The 14872-nt window shown below is 36.2% G+C and overlaps 1 protein-coding gene across 27 annotated transcripts in view; it reads right to left on the reverse strand.

Annotated features, from left to right (window-relative positions):
- The window catches only part of PICALM (phosphatidylinositol binding clathrin assembly protein), a 110969-nt gene that overhangs the window by 45831 nt on the left and 50266 nt on the right, over positions 1-14872 (reverse strand). For all 27 annotated transcript variants that reach the window (XM_508908.9, XM_009423907.5, XM_063783367.1 and 24 more), the window contains 4 exons: positions 10721-10814; positions 8132-8243; positions 6878-6984; positions 3396-3437 (listed from right to left, as the gene is read on the reverse strand). In XM_508908.9, the coding sequence (XP_508908.3) occupies positions 3396-3437; positions 6878-6984; positions 8132-8243; positions 10721-10814 (355 nt within the window). The remainder of the gene's footprint in view (positions 1-3395; positions 3438-6877; positions 6985-8131; positions 8244-10720; positions 10815-14872) is intronic.

The following is a 14872-nucleotide window of genomic DNA, read 5'->3' on the forward strand; positions in this document are numbered from 1 at the left end:
CTTTATTTACAATAGTCAAAAACTGCAAATAATCCAAAACTCCATCATTTGGAAAATGGATAGACAAAATTGTGGTAAATATTATTCAGCAATAAAGAAGAATTAATTAATGGTATATTCAACAACATAGATCTCAAACAATACGATGAGCAAAAAAAGCCAGAATGCAAAAGTAAATACTTGTATGATTACGCTTATATTAAGTTTAAGAACCAACAAAATTATGCTATTAGAAATCAAAACAGTGACTGTGGAGGTGGGTAAGAAGTGACTGGAAGGGGGCATAAGGATTGGGGAAATAGAATTTTCCTATCTTGAATGATGTGTTGGTTACACAAATGTTTATTTGTCAAACTGCATTGAAATGAATACTTACGTTGTTTTTTTTAATGGAAGACTAATTTTAAACTCAGGCTATAGGTCAAATTTCAACTTAATATGAAGAAAGCTCTCAAAAGGAAACCTTTTCAGTGTGCAGACTAAGAACTGTCCGCTCTAAGTGAAGCAAATGCACCAGTAGCATTTACTTACCCTAAATATTCTATAGAATTTGAGATAGTTTCTGGATACAGGATCTAAAAATAGTTAAAGGGGCAATACCTGCTAATTTCTCTATCATTGATGACTTTAACAACTTCTTTCATCCACTATTTCCTCTATATACCAGGACCTTAGCCCAAGGGAGACACAGTAGAAAACCATTTAAAACCAAATACTACATTGGAAGATGAACTTCTTTGTTGAACTGAGAGTATACATACACTTTCAAACAGCCCCAGCAAAAATGTTTGCTAATCAGCAAGCAAAGCACTGCCTTAAGAGCTTTCAGAGATGATAAGGAGGATGTTGATGATAGTGGTTAACATTTAAAAAGCTCTTCTCACACAACAGGTACTGTGCTAGCTACCTTGTAGTAGTCACTGAATCTATGAAGTAGACACTACTGGTATATCCATATTACAGATAAACAACCTGAGACAGTGAAGATTAAGTAATCTGTCCAAGATCACATATCTGATACACAACAGAAGCCAAGATAGGGAAGGTATCTCTGACTTTAAAGACTACATAATTAACTACTATCGTACCAAATCCTGGACTGAAACTGTGGTCATAGAAACTGTAGTTTATCTTTTTTCTGAAGGGTTTAAGCTGTGGCTTACAAATAAAAATATTAAACTACCAAGTTATGATTAGTAAGACAAACCATTTCTAAAATCCCTTCTAAATATATCTGGCTATTCTTCAAAAGTCAAATCCACATGACAAAGAGTGAGGAGGCTGGGCACAGTGACTCACACCTGTAATCCCAAAACTTTCGGAAGTAGACAGAGGTGAGATGACTGCTTGAGCCCAGTTGTTTGAGACCAGCCTGAGGAATACAGGGAGACCCTGTCTCCACAAAAAAATAAAAAAATTAGTTGGGTGTGGTGGCATATGCCTGTGGTCCCAGCTACAAAGGAGGCTGAGGTGGGAGGATTACTTGAGCCTGGGAGGGTGAGGATGCAGTGACCCATGATTTTGTCAATGCGCCCCAGCCTGGGTGACAAAGCAAAAGCCTATCTTTTCTCTCCCTCCCCCAACAAAACCCAAAGAGTGAAGAAAATGTGATGCTTTACACCTTAAAAGAAATTACCAAAAAAAAAAAAGAGTAAATAATCTCAAATTTTCACTCTTCTGCACTACCACCATCGTCCCTAAAGTGTAAATAGCTTTGTTTTGTTCACTTTTGAAAATTTTCTGAATCATCCAAAGAATGCCTGGCAAGTTACCTTTGCTCAGAGATCATTAATACAGAGGAAAAGAGGAACGGAGGTTAAAGAACCCTACTCTAATTACAATAGGGTGAATATTAACATACACAGATACATGATGACGGCCTGTAACTTCTACATCTAGCCTGAGGACAATGATTTTTAAATAAAACATAAGGGAAGCATAACAAATGGGGTGGGTAACAGGTGAATCTAAAGTTGCCAAATCATTTTATAATATACGTTATTCAAGCAATGACTTGTCTCATGTTCAACCCAGAATAATGTGCTTGCTCCTAATAAAGCCAATTTATTTCAAGTGGAGATATACAGGATTCTTTACTTACATATAACCCATGACTAGATTTATTGCATACTCTTAGCCTTGACATTAGAGGGAAGAATCAGAACAAGTGAGTACAGAGAAACTCAATAATAACTGTTAACAAGGCGTTTAAAAGATGTACTGGAAGCTGGGTGTGGTGGTTCACGCCTGTAATCCCAACACTGCCTAGGCGGGCAGATCACCTGAGGTCAGGAGTTTGAGACCAGCCTGGCTAATATGGAAAACCCCGTCTCTACTAAAAATACGAAAATTAGCTGGGCGTGGTGGCTTACACCTATAATCCCAGCTACTTGGGAGGCTGAGGTGGGAGAATCGCTTGAACCCAGGAAGTGGAGGCTGCGGTGAGCTGAGATCATGCCACTGCACTCTAACCTAGGCGACAAGAGCAAAACTCTATGTCAAAAAGAAACAACAAAAAAAAATGTCCTGGAACAATTCAAAACAAGGTAAAACAGATGTCAACAACTGAGAGAGTTGATGGAAATGTTACAAGGATAGCTTATGCCAGGTACTTTCATTCTTAATACTCTGTAAAGAAAACAGAGAATCAGCCAGAACAACCAGCAGGTATGAAGTTTTTTCCTAGAAAATTTTTTGATGATGATGATGATAAAGACAATATTAAAATAGCCAACATTAGTTGAGTGTGTTTAATGCTCTAATTTTTTTTTTTTGGCATTAACTTATTTAATCCTCTGAACTACTTACTGTCTGAGGTAGGTACTGTTGTATCTTCATTTTACAGATGATGAAACTGAAGAATAGAAAGTAACTTCCCCAAAGTCACAGGGCCAGCTAATGGCACAGCCGGGACTGAAATTTCGACATATCCCAAACCCTACTCTCTTAATCTTATGTTTTGTGCTTTATCCCTAAATTAATACTCCCACCTGAGTCAAACAGTCAAAGTGGAAGTTTAAAACAGGAAAAATAAATACTGTATAATTCTCTACCAGCATTATAGTGAAAATTGTTTTTCTAAATATCATTTTCTAAATTCAGGTTCCAAAAAGTTTTTTTTTCCCTTTTTTAAACAATGATGATGGGAAAGAAAGAGTGATTGAAGAGATTAAATAAATGGTATGACAGTGGGTAGGCAACAAATATAAGTGGTAAGCAGATCATTTTACGTGGTCATAGTGTTAGAACAATCTTCAGGAATACATCAAAATGTTAAAACTGGTCAAAAACTGCATTGATCCCTTTGACAATGGCGGCTATATGTTACTTATCTTAATACTCTTCACAACTTGTACACAACAGATAGTGGATTGGTATTTTAACAATAAACTTACCTGTGAAAGGTCTGGTATATCACCTCTGTCAATTCCAACTTGCTGTAAGAAAAGCATTGTATTTAATAAATTATAATAAAAATATTTTATAAATAAAATTTGGAAAAATGACATCACGGCTAGTACCAGTAATATTTTAAACAGACTTCTTAAGAATCAGGAAAATATTTAATCTCCAAAAATACTCAACATTTCCAATGGCTTAGATATTATTTGGTGGCCCTAAAAGTTGTTAACAGTAGGGAAACTAGAGTTGGAAAGTCAACAAATCTAAGTTACCATCCCTGTCTTCTGAACACCTGTATGTAAGCTACCTTGTCACAATCTGAAAACTCCCCTCTCTTCTATGTGTAATGATAAAAACACTATGGTAAGAATGAGAAAGCCTGACCATGAACAAGCTCTTTGATGCAAAAAAAAAAAAAAAATTTAAGAAACAAACCTGAAGACATCGACTTTGTCTTTCTCCATAAAACATGCTTTCCCTGGAAATCACCACAGATAACACTTTAAAAACTCATGCTCTGTCAGGTAGGCCAGGTTTACACAAATGTCAAGTGATATCTAATCAGGATATAACTGTCTTCTCAAACCAATTCCAATATACCTTCATGATGCTCAGGCCCTAGGCAATTTCCAGCAAAAAAAGATAGAAACGGTTCCTGTGTATTCTAGCACCCCAATTAGAAAACTATTTTCTGTCCCGTGGCTGTGTTTCATTTTCTAATCAGTCTCCCTTCCTTTTGTGACCTCTCAGGGGCTGGTCTCAGAATGATGTCAGCAGAAAATCTGATAAAGGCCAGATATGGTGGCTCATGTCTGTAATCCCAGCACTTTGGGAGGCTGAGGTGGGCGGATCACGAGGTCAGGAGATCGAGACCATCCTGGCTAACACAGTGAAACCCCAGCTCTACTAAAAATACAAAAATTAGCTGGGCATGGTGGCAGGCACCTGTAATCCCAGCTACTCAGGAGGCTGAAGCAGGAGTATCATTTGAACCCGGGAGGTAGAGGGTGCAGTGAGCAGAGATTGCTCCACCGCACTCCAGCCTGGGAAACAGAGTGAGACTCCATCTCAGGAGAAAAAAAAAAAATCTGATAAATTCATTATTACTCAGATGTTACTAATCACTGCCTGATATATTTGTCCTCCTCAAACATGTTTCAAGAGGTTACTCTTGCCTTCTTCCAGGAACTAAGGCATTCTAATTAAACTGCAAGCCCAAAGACAGTCTCAAAACAGAATATTTTAAGGTAAGGGACTCTGGCCGGGCGCGGTGGCTCACGCCTGTAATCCCAGCTCTCAGGGAGGCTAAGAGGCGGGAGGATAGCTTGAGCCCAGGAGTTCGAGGCCTGCCTGGGCAATATAGTGAGACCCCGTTCTCCAGAAAAAGGAAAAAAAAAAAAAGAAAAAAAAAAAAAAAAGAAAAAAAGCGTAAGGTAAGGAACTCTTCATATTTTTCTTAAATCATATGGAGCAGGCTGGGTGTGGTGGCTTATGCCTATAATCCGAGCACTTTGGGAGGCCAAGGTGGGTTGATTACTTGAGGTCAGGAGTTCCAGACTAGCCCGGCCAACATGGTGAAACCTCATCTCTAAAATTAGCTGGGCGTGGTGGCGGGCACCTGTAATCCCAGCTACCCAGGAAGCTGAGGCAGGAGAATCGCTTGAACCTGGGAGGCAGAGGTTGCAGCGAGACGAGACCATGCCATGGCACTCCAGCCTGGGTGACACAGCAAGTCTCTGTCTCAAAAAAAAAAAAAAAAAAAAAAAAAGTCATATATAGCAGACAGTCTATTGCACCTAAGAATAAGTTAACAGCAGATCTGGAGTACAGAAGGGGGCTTACAACTTAAGTTTGGGCGGGACGCCATGGCTCACGCCTGTAATCCCAGCACTTTGGGAGGCCCAGGCGGGTGGATCACCTGAGGTCAGGAGTTCAAGACCAGCCTGGCCAACATGGTGAAACCCCGTCTCTACTAAAAATACAAAAATTAGCCGGGTGTGGTGGCAGGCACCTGCAATCCCAGCTACTCGGGAGGCTGAGACAGCAGAATCGCTTGAACCCAAGAGGCGGAGGTTGCAGTGAGCCAAGACTGCGCCAATGCACTCCAGCCTAGGGGACAAGAGCAAGACTTCATCTCAAAAACAAACAACAAAAAAAACTTAACTTTGTAACTACAACTACCAAATGCAAAGAACATAAAAGGCCAAGAGGGAAAGTCAACAAATTAAAACTTACTTGAAGAATTTACTAGAATCACAGCATAAACACCACCTTCTTCTGTTTTAGTACGTGACTGACCCTTAAAAAACGGAAAGGATCTTTCTCCTTGAAACATTTTTAAATTCAAAATTAATTTCAGTAGGCTTCATAAAACAGCAGATTAATAACAAAGCTATTGTTGATCATCCTGTTCTGTCCTATTGCATCTAATATAGAATAATATATCACCACAGTAACAAAGCCTAGAATCACTATGTTGCTAATTCCAAAGTAACTGCTTTGACATAATTGAGCAAATTATACTAGGAAGAAATCTTTGGTGGAGATGGGTAGAGGCTGGAGAATGGGAGAACAAAAAAAAAAAACCCTTAAGAACGCCTCTGTGGTAGCAAGACAATGCCTGCAAGTATTACCACACCTGCCTTCCGTGACAATTTCAGAAAATTATTTTTAAGCAGAGCTGCAAAATTAGATATCCTATTACCTACATTCATAGTTTTCACAATCAATGATAATAAATACACAAAATCCATTTCTGTCGGGGAACAAAAGCTTTTTTTTTTTTTTTGAGATAGAGTCTTGCTCTGTCACCCAGCCTGGAGTGCAGTGGTGCGATCTCAGCTCACTGCAACCTCCGCCTCCTGGGCTCAAGTGATTCTCCTGCCTCAGCCTCCTAAGTAGCTGGGATTACAAGTGCCCGCCTCCATGACTGGCTAATTTTTGTATCTTTAGTATAGACGGGATTTTGCCATGTTGGCCAGTCTTGAACTCCTGACCTCAGGTGATCCACCCACCTCAGCTTCCCAAAATGCTGGGATTACAGGTCTGAGCCATGGTGCCCAGCCAACGAAAACATTTTGAACTATGTGGCTCCAGCTGTCTCACTGGAAAGAAACCTGCACTGATACTGGATATTCTCTACCACATTTAACAATAAACATTCTCAAATATATGATTCATTCCAACCATAAAAATCTCTGGCACTACTGTATGTCACCTACTTAATTTTATAGAGAAGTAAACAATGTAAAAACAGGTAACTTTTCAATACTCGCTATTGAATTAAATTTACAGCATGTATTTTATTCACTACTTTATCATATTCATATCTTGCCACAGAATTCAATACAGCATAATAATGATTGAATACTAAATTGAAGACATTTATTTTATTTGGATAGTGAGTGATGACTTCAAAATCCATACTTACAGACAAAAAGGCAAGTTAGGAGACAGTCACTTAAAGACAGTTTACCTCTGCAACTTTGAGGAACTCTGAGATTCTTGTCATCCTAGTTAGGAACTTCTTATAGATGTCAAGACCTTCTTTGCATTGGTTCTTTTTCATATCAAAATATTTTTCTGACAAAATAAATGTAAAAATTCTTTTGTTCACATCAAAATATAACACCCAAAAAAGGAAAAAAAAAGTAGGTAATAGTTCCAAATAGGTCTCTAAAGGAGCATACATACCCTACTAGAAAAATATCAGTGTTAAGTTAGCTTAGGTATTTAAAGCAAATTAGAATAGAGGTGCTATTACACTAAAAAAAGAAACATTACTTGACCCTACTCATATTCCTAGTTTGTGCCATAGTACTTTTCCTCACAATTACCTAAGTATATATTTGTGTGTAAACACGTACCACACTTGACCCCATTTAAAACAGCACTAACATCTATTTCCAATCTTACTAATAGTATATTATCTAAGATAACAACTTTACCATGCCCAAATGTCACTCAGAAAGTTCATTTAAGTTTAATGTATACATAGAAGTAAAGAGGTTAATTTATACTAATTATAGTATGGAAGACTATGCCTTCCAAAGCTTTATAGAAAAACCTTTATTTTTCACTTGTGAAAAAATAAGCCAAATTTCCCTATCCCTATAGATTAAAGCATCCCTGAGTAAGTCCACATTACTTCAGACTATAAAAAACAGATTTAAATTTTTAAAAAGTTCATTATGGAGTTGATTATGAGAAAATAATATTCTTCTGGGACAAAAAATTTGTTTTTTTCCCATCTTTTTTTTATTGTGGTAAAATACCTGTAACATAAAACTTACTATCCTTTTTGTTTTTTTTTTTTTGAAACTGAGTTTCGCTCTTGTTGCCCAGGCTGGAGTACAATGGCACGATCTAGGCTCACTGCAACCTCCGCCTCCTGGGTTCAAGCAATTATCCTGCCTCAGCCTAAAACTTACTATCTTAACCCAGCTAAATTTTAAAGGCACTTTTATATTTCTAAAAATTAATAAAATGGGTGGAAAAAACATAGATACATCTAAAAAATAAAGTTCATCTTGCTGAACATCCTGGGTATAAAAATATGTAATCACTTGCAGAAGTAATTAGGTATAAAACTCTTTTCTCCAAATTAATTGTTACAATGAATGAATATATCATAATAAATTTTTAGCCAGCTTTAAGTAACAACTCAGTCAATATTGTTTATCCATATGACACAAGATAAGAAATGTTATTAGGCTACAGCAGTATTTACCCAACAAATTAATAATTCCTTCATTGTATGCTGCAAACAGTCTAATGGCATCTTTGAACAGGAGCATGAAGGCAGCATTTATTACCCCATTTGTAAGTTCATTGCTATTAACCTAGGGAAAAATTGGAAAATAAAATTAGCTAATCTTAGGTTTTAAATGACATTGACAAAAAGATTTCCTTCAAATTAAGATACAGTAAATTCATGCATTAGGCATATTAGTGAAAAATACATTTATTTTCTCTAATACATACATAAAGATCACGGTGCAGTAACTACCATATAAATGAACATTATTTATTATTATTAAATTTGCTGTAACCAGATAATTGTATTCATTTGACTAAAAGAATACTGGAAATATTTTTAGTTTTATCTCAAGGAATAAATCAAAAAGATAAACCAAATTAATTCTAAGTTCTTTTTTAGCACATGAAAATTAACTCGTTATATATAGAAAAACTAAGCACAAAATTGAATGGCAAACAAAAAACTGGTAAAAAAGGTATTTGCAGACTATCTAGTAGACCTGATGTCCATTATATAGCGAGAATCCTAATAATAAATAAAGTAAATGAAAACAATTTATAAAATAAAAAATACATATGGATAATAACGTGAAAAGAAATACAACTTCACTTATCAGGTAAATTAAAATACAATAATCAAATCAAATTACTAAAATATCCTTTCCTGAACATCAGACTATATTACTCAGTGCCCATAAGAATGAAAAAAAAAAGAACACGGTAGCTCATGCCTGTGGTCCCGGCACTTTGTGAGGCTGAGGCAGGAGGATTGCTTGAGCCTGGCAGTTTAAAATGAGACCAGCCTGGGCAACATAGCAAGACCTCGTCTCTATAAAAAACTAAAACCAAGAAAAGGCAGCTGAGCATGGTGGTGTACCCCTGTAGTCCCAGCTACTCAGGAGGCTGAGGTGGGAGGATTGCTTGAGCCCAGGAGTTGGAGGCTGAAATGAGCTATGATCATGCCACAGAACTCCAGCCAGGGTGACAGAGAAAAATGCTGTCTCAAAAAAACAAAAAAAAAGATGAAAAAGCAAAAACAGACACCTGTTGAGAAGTTAGTGGCTCACCCTTTTGGAATATAAGCAATATTTATTAAAAATTTAAATGCTTATATTATTTGAACCACCACATTCTTTTTCTGGGTGTTAAACCTATTGAAATAGGTTTACAAATAGAAACACATACACACACAGAGGGAGACACAGACAAGAGACAGAGAGAGGAGAGAGAATTGAGTGTAGCACTGTTTAGGATAAAAAAACAGAATAAACATCTATCAACAGGAGGATCAGATAAATTGTTATTATATAACAAAGTACAATACAGACATTGAAAAGAATAAGAAATTTTAAACAAATACAATATATTAAGAAAAATATGCATGGTTGGACCCTGAGCTTCTATACAAACCAAAATAATGTTGAATAACTGCATCAGTACCCCATGCCTTCTAGAGCAGGGGTCAGCAAACTTTTTTTTGTAAAGGGTCAGATGGTAAATATTTTAGACTGTGGGCCACACAGTCTCTGTCATAACTTTTGAACTCTGCTGTTGTAACATGAAACAGCCATAGATAATATGTATCAGTGAGCTTGGCTGTGTTCCAATAATACTATTGAGGACACTGAAGTTGGAATTTCATATAACTTCCACCTGTTACAAAATACCATTTAATTATTTTCAACCACTTAAAAAACATACAAAAACAGGCAGTAAGCTGTAGTTGGATAATCTCTGTTTTAGTCTATGAAATACCTGTAAGATTTATTGAATGTTTACTGAACACTTACTATGTGCCACATTAATAGGCAATGGGGGTACAACAGAGAACAAAAGTGACCTAGTTCCTGCCCTGAAGAAGCTTAAAAACTAGCAATTAAACAATTTAAAGGAAAAATCTATTTCAGCATGAAACTGTCACAGTTCCATTCACTAACTTGCACTCACAGTCTCTAAAACAAAATGACAAATAAACAATAAACAAAACATTGTTAAGATAGATGACAAAAAAACAGAACAGAGTTGAAAACGCTAACTTCTAACACATTATAAATGAATGACAAAGCTGGCAGCTTGGTTCAAGTCATGGTCATTAAAACAAAAATTCCAGGGAACACAATGCGCTTGGGCAATAGCTACATAACAGGCTATTATAAGTGCTATTTAAACTTCTTCTTCTGAATAATTGCCACACTTTGAGTCCCATTAAATAGACAAAAGTAAAATATTAAGTTGGCTATTCATTTGAAAAATATCCCTGTACATTTTTAAGATCTAAAAGCCATTATCAAAAGAAAATATATTTTCAGATCAATCCTTTCACCACTGTAGCTTGTGTATCTTAAAATTCTAGAGCTAGAGAAGCACTAAAGAAATAAATCCAAAACAGTCATAAAAATCAGAAAGTAATTTGACTTGAGACTATTTTATAAAAAATCCTTAGCCATATAGGGTATCAGGATGTGAAAAACTAGAGTCTGTGAAAACTTGAGGTTAAAAATTCTCATGAATTATAATGACCTAATTTTTAAAAATCTTAAATTACAAAAGCATAACTCACATTAAAATCAAGAAGTGCATCCATTTGATTCTGAATAATTGGTACAGTTTTTAGGAGTTTTTCTGTGTTCATTGTTCTCATAACTCCATCAGCCCTGTTATGAAAAAAACAGAGAAATAAACAAATGAATCTGCAATTAAATCTACATTTCAAACTCCCCCCCTGGTTCTCTACTAAAACAGAGAACCAAGTTGCTATGAAATGTCACATATTTTTAAGTCATTATGGAACATGAAAACTAAAGCAGAGATCATACAGAAAAAACAAAAACAGGCAACACAATATGTCAAATATCAAGGTACTCATTTAGAACTAAAAAAGAACATAAAGCATGAGCCATAAAAGCAAAAGTTTACATTATACAGCAAGGTCTATAGCACACTTTTCACAAGATGAAATGATCTGATCCTCACAATCATTGGTGTGTAAAGAGCAGTTTTACCATTTTTTTAAATTACAAATAAAATAATCATTTGCCTCAAGTCAAAAAACAGTTAAACACTCTGTAGGCCAAGAGTTAACAAAGTCTTAGAGCTCTGTTTTATTTAAAGTATTTTATTCATGACCCAACAGCAATGGCTTTTAATTCAGAAATTATAACTAAAACTACTTTATTACAAAATAAAGAACAATTTTACCAAATCATTCTAATCTGGCTATTACACAAGAGATACTTTCAGTGGACAGTCTTTAATAAAATAGTCTGTTAAATATTTCCAAACAGATATTTCTAAAGATAGAGAAATTATTGGCAGCACCAAAACAGATTTAAAAACCAGTACATGAAAGGTACTGGGGCTAACATACACAACTAATATTAAGAGCTTATTATATATCACACTAAGTATTATTCAGAGATTGCCCTATCATTTTCAAATCCTCATAAAAATTCTACTGATATTCTTGTTCCATTTTACAGATGATGAAATTTTAGGTTTAGTGAGGGTATATGACTTGTCTAAGATCACAGAACTAATCAGTGGTAGGGTCATTATGTAAACCCAGGTGTATTAGACTACGAAATTATAGCATAACTGTTTGGCTGAGTAACAAGGCATTTCCAAAAAATATGTCAGGTTCCCCTAATTTACAAATGATCTATACTTATAAATGGCTGTTCTACCCTATGATAAACCATGAACTATGACCTCAGATGCCAAAAAACAATTAAGCTATAAAAAGCAACAACTGTGCTTTGTAGGACACAACAAAGTTTAATAAACAAATACTAGACTGCCTTAAGTAGTCACCTATTGATCAGCTTCGGCCTAATTCTCCCTAATGTGTTAACTTATGGATGCCTGTTTCCTCTCAAGTGCTAAACAGCATTGGCTGGAAGCAGCTGCTGGAGCTTGGGCTGAGGACACCATTCCTTCTTTTGCAACTCTTCTTACTGATGTCATTTTTTTACCTCTGGTTACTTCTCCATCACAGAAGATTTGAACATTGGCTCAGTCTTTCTTGTCATTAGCTTCAACATCTACATGGACAACCAATCCAACACCTTGATGTCAAAATCCCTGATTCTAACCTTACTGCCCTCAGAAACCACAGCATCCTAGCCCCACCCCTGAACAACAACAAAAAAAGGTAAAATTCAGACACCTTATTCTGTGACAATTACCTTTTAACCTTTCAGCTGCTTTGGTCACATATCCCTGCGGTAAAAACTATTTGACCTCATCAGAAACTTCAATGTTTCAACTCCACCACTACCCACATTGATCCTTTCTCATTTTTACTTTCTTCATCTAGCTTAGAATTCCACAGATCATTAATATAATCACTCCTTTACAAATACCTTTAACTTTCTTGCACCTCTTTTCTTCCCTCCATTTCAGTCATCTGGCAAATTCACAATCCTGGCTGAGCAAACACCTAACTAATCCATGCCTGTACACACATAGCTGAGTGCTGGTAAAGAAAACAGCACAACTGGGCAAACTGGCAAAACTACAAACTCATGATCATCAACCTCAAATGAATACTCAACATTGCCAGCAATCCTCTTAGCCGTCTCTAATAAAATCCTCTCCTAAGTATCTTCGAATCCTCTTCTCCTCTTTCCTTGTCTCCTTACATGAAACACATAAGCTCTCAGCTCTTAACTCCCAAAATATTTCATTCTGGAACAGAAAATAACAAAAAGCAATTGTCTGGTCTTCTTGCCACCCAAACTATATTTCTATTTAAAAAGTGTTGGCTAAGGCTGGGCGCGTTGGCTCACGCTTGTAATCCCATCACTTTGGGAGGCCGAGGGGCGAGTGGATCACGAGGTCAGGATTTCGAGACCAGCCTGGCCAATATGGTGAAATCCCATCTCTACTAAAAAATACAAAAAGTAGCCGGGCACGGTGGCATGCGCCTATAGTCCTAGATACTCGGGAGGCTGAGGTGGGAGAATCGCTTGAATCTGGAAGGCGGAGGTTGCAGGGAGCAGAGATCACACCACTGCACTCCAGCCTGGGTGACAGAGCGAGACTCTGTCTCAAAAAAAAAAAAAAAAAAAAAAAAAAAAAAAAAAAAAAAGTTAGCTTCTACCTCATGTTTTTCCTACCATGGTAGATTCCAAATGAATCCAAGATTAAAATATAAAACACCTAATCCATACATATATCTGATGAAAACATAATAATCATTTTAGCTCACTGAGCTTGCTTGAAAGATAAAAAACATAAAAATGAAGATAATGATTTTGATCACCTAAGATTGTAAAGCTTTTAACAATGTTAAAAAACAGGGAAAAATACTCATAACCTATAACAATTTATTTTCCTAATATACAAAAAGTTCATTTGTTGAGTGTTTGTTATGTGTTAAGCACTACATACAATATCCCATTTAATTCTCACAACAATCCTGACAGGAAAGTACTAATTAACATCGTAATTTTACAGATGAAATAACTCAGAGCTTAAGTAAGGCCTTCCCAGTTTTGCCACAGCATACTAGTATGGTAGAAAGGGTTATAAGTGTGCCAAGATGTTGATCCTTTTTAACCCTTTAGCCTCAAGCAGTCTCTTGTATAAATAGTTAACAGTTTGTGTGCCACCATGTGAAAGAAGTTTAGCAAGCTGATAGATACGTAATAAAATATCCTTGTTTTTAGAAAATATTCACCAAAGTATTAAAAGATATAAACTATAAAAGGCATCAGGTATGTAACCCACTCTCAAATGGTTCAGAAAAAAATGTGTGTGTGCGCCTGTGTGAATATACACAGAAAGAGAAATGCAGATGTGGCAAAATGCTAAAAACTGGTGATTCTGAGTAAAGTATACAGAAGTTCTCTAATATTCTTGCTACATTTCTGGAAGTGAAATTATTTCAAAGTAATATTATTTTTTAAAAGTCAGTAAACCAGCTAAAGTATCTCACTGAAGTCTCTCATCTAATTGGTGTGAAGCTAGAATTCAAACCTAGATTCATCTGACTAAAAAAGCTTGTGAGTTCTTACCACTATTCAACACAATGGAAAAGAGTGAAAAACCCAATAGAGAAGCTGTCAACAGACATCAAAAGACAATTAATAAAACAAGTATGGCATTCAAAAGGAAGGGGGAGTGTGCTCGATATCACCATTTATTCAATCAACTAATATAAAATGAACACATATGAATGCATTTTTCATGATGATGGAAGAATACAAATAACTATTTAAGCCAATAATTTAGTATAACTTTTATAAAGGATAATTTGGTGTTTTGTATTAAAATGTTAAATGTATATATATCTCAATGACTCATCAATTTTAATAATTCATTCTATAGAAAAACTCAATGCAACCATACATAAAAGGATGGTCAATCCATTGCTTTTATAAGATTAAAAAAAGGGAATAAATCAGATGTACACCTGCAACATAATTCTACAGCCATTCATAAGAATGAGATGGACTGAGGCCAGATGAGGTGGCTCATGCCTGTAATCTCAGCACTTTGGGAGGCCGAGACAGGTAGCTCACTTGAGGTCAGGAGTTCAAGACCAGCCTGGCCAATATGGCAAAACCCCATCTCTACTAAAAATACAAAAATTAGCTGGGCATTGTGGCGGGCACCTGTAGTCCCAACTACTTGGGAGGCTGAGACAGAAGAATCGCTTGAACCCGGGAGGTGGAGGTTGCAGTGAGCCAAGAGCACACCACTGCACCCC

This window comes from Pan troglodytes, chromosome 9 (genome assembly GCF_028858775.2).
Source record: "Pan troglodytes isolate AG18354 chromosome 9, NHGRI_mPanTro3-v2.0_pri, whole genome shotgun sequence".
Taxonomy (NCBI): Eukaryota; Metazoa; Chordata; class Mammalia; order Primates; family Hominidae; genus Pan; species Pan troglodytes.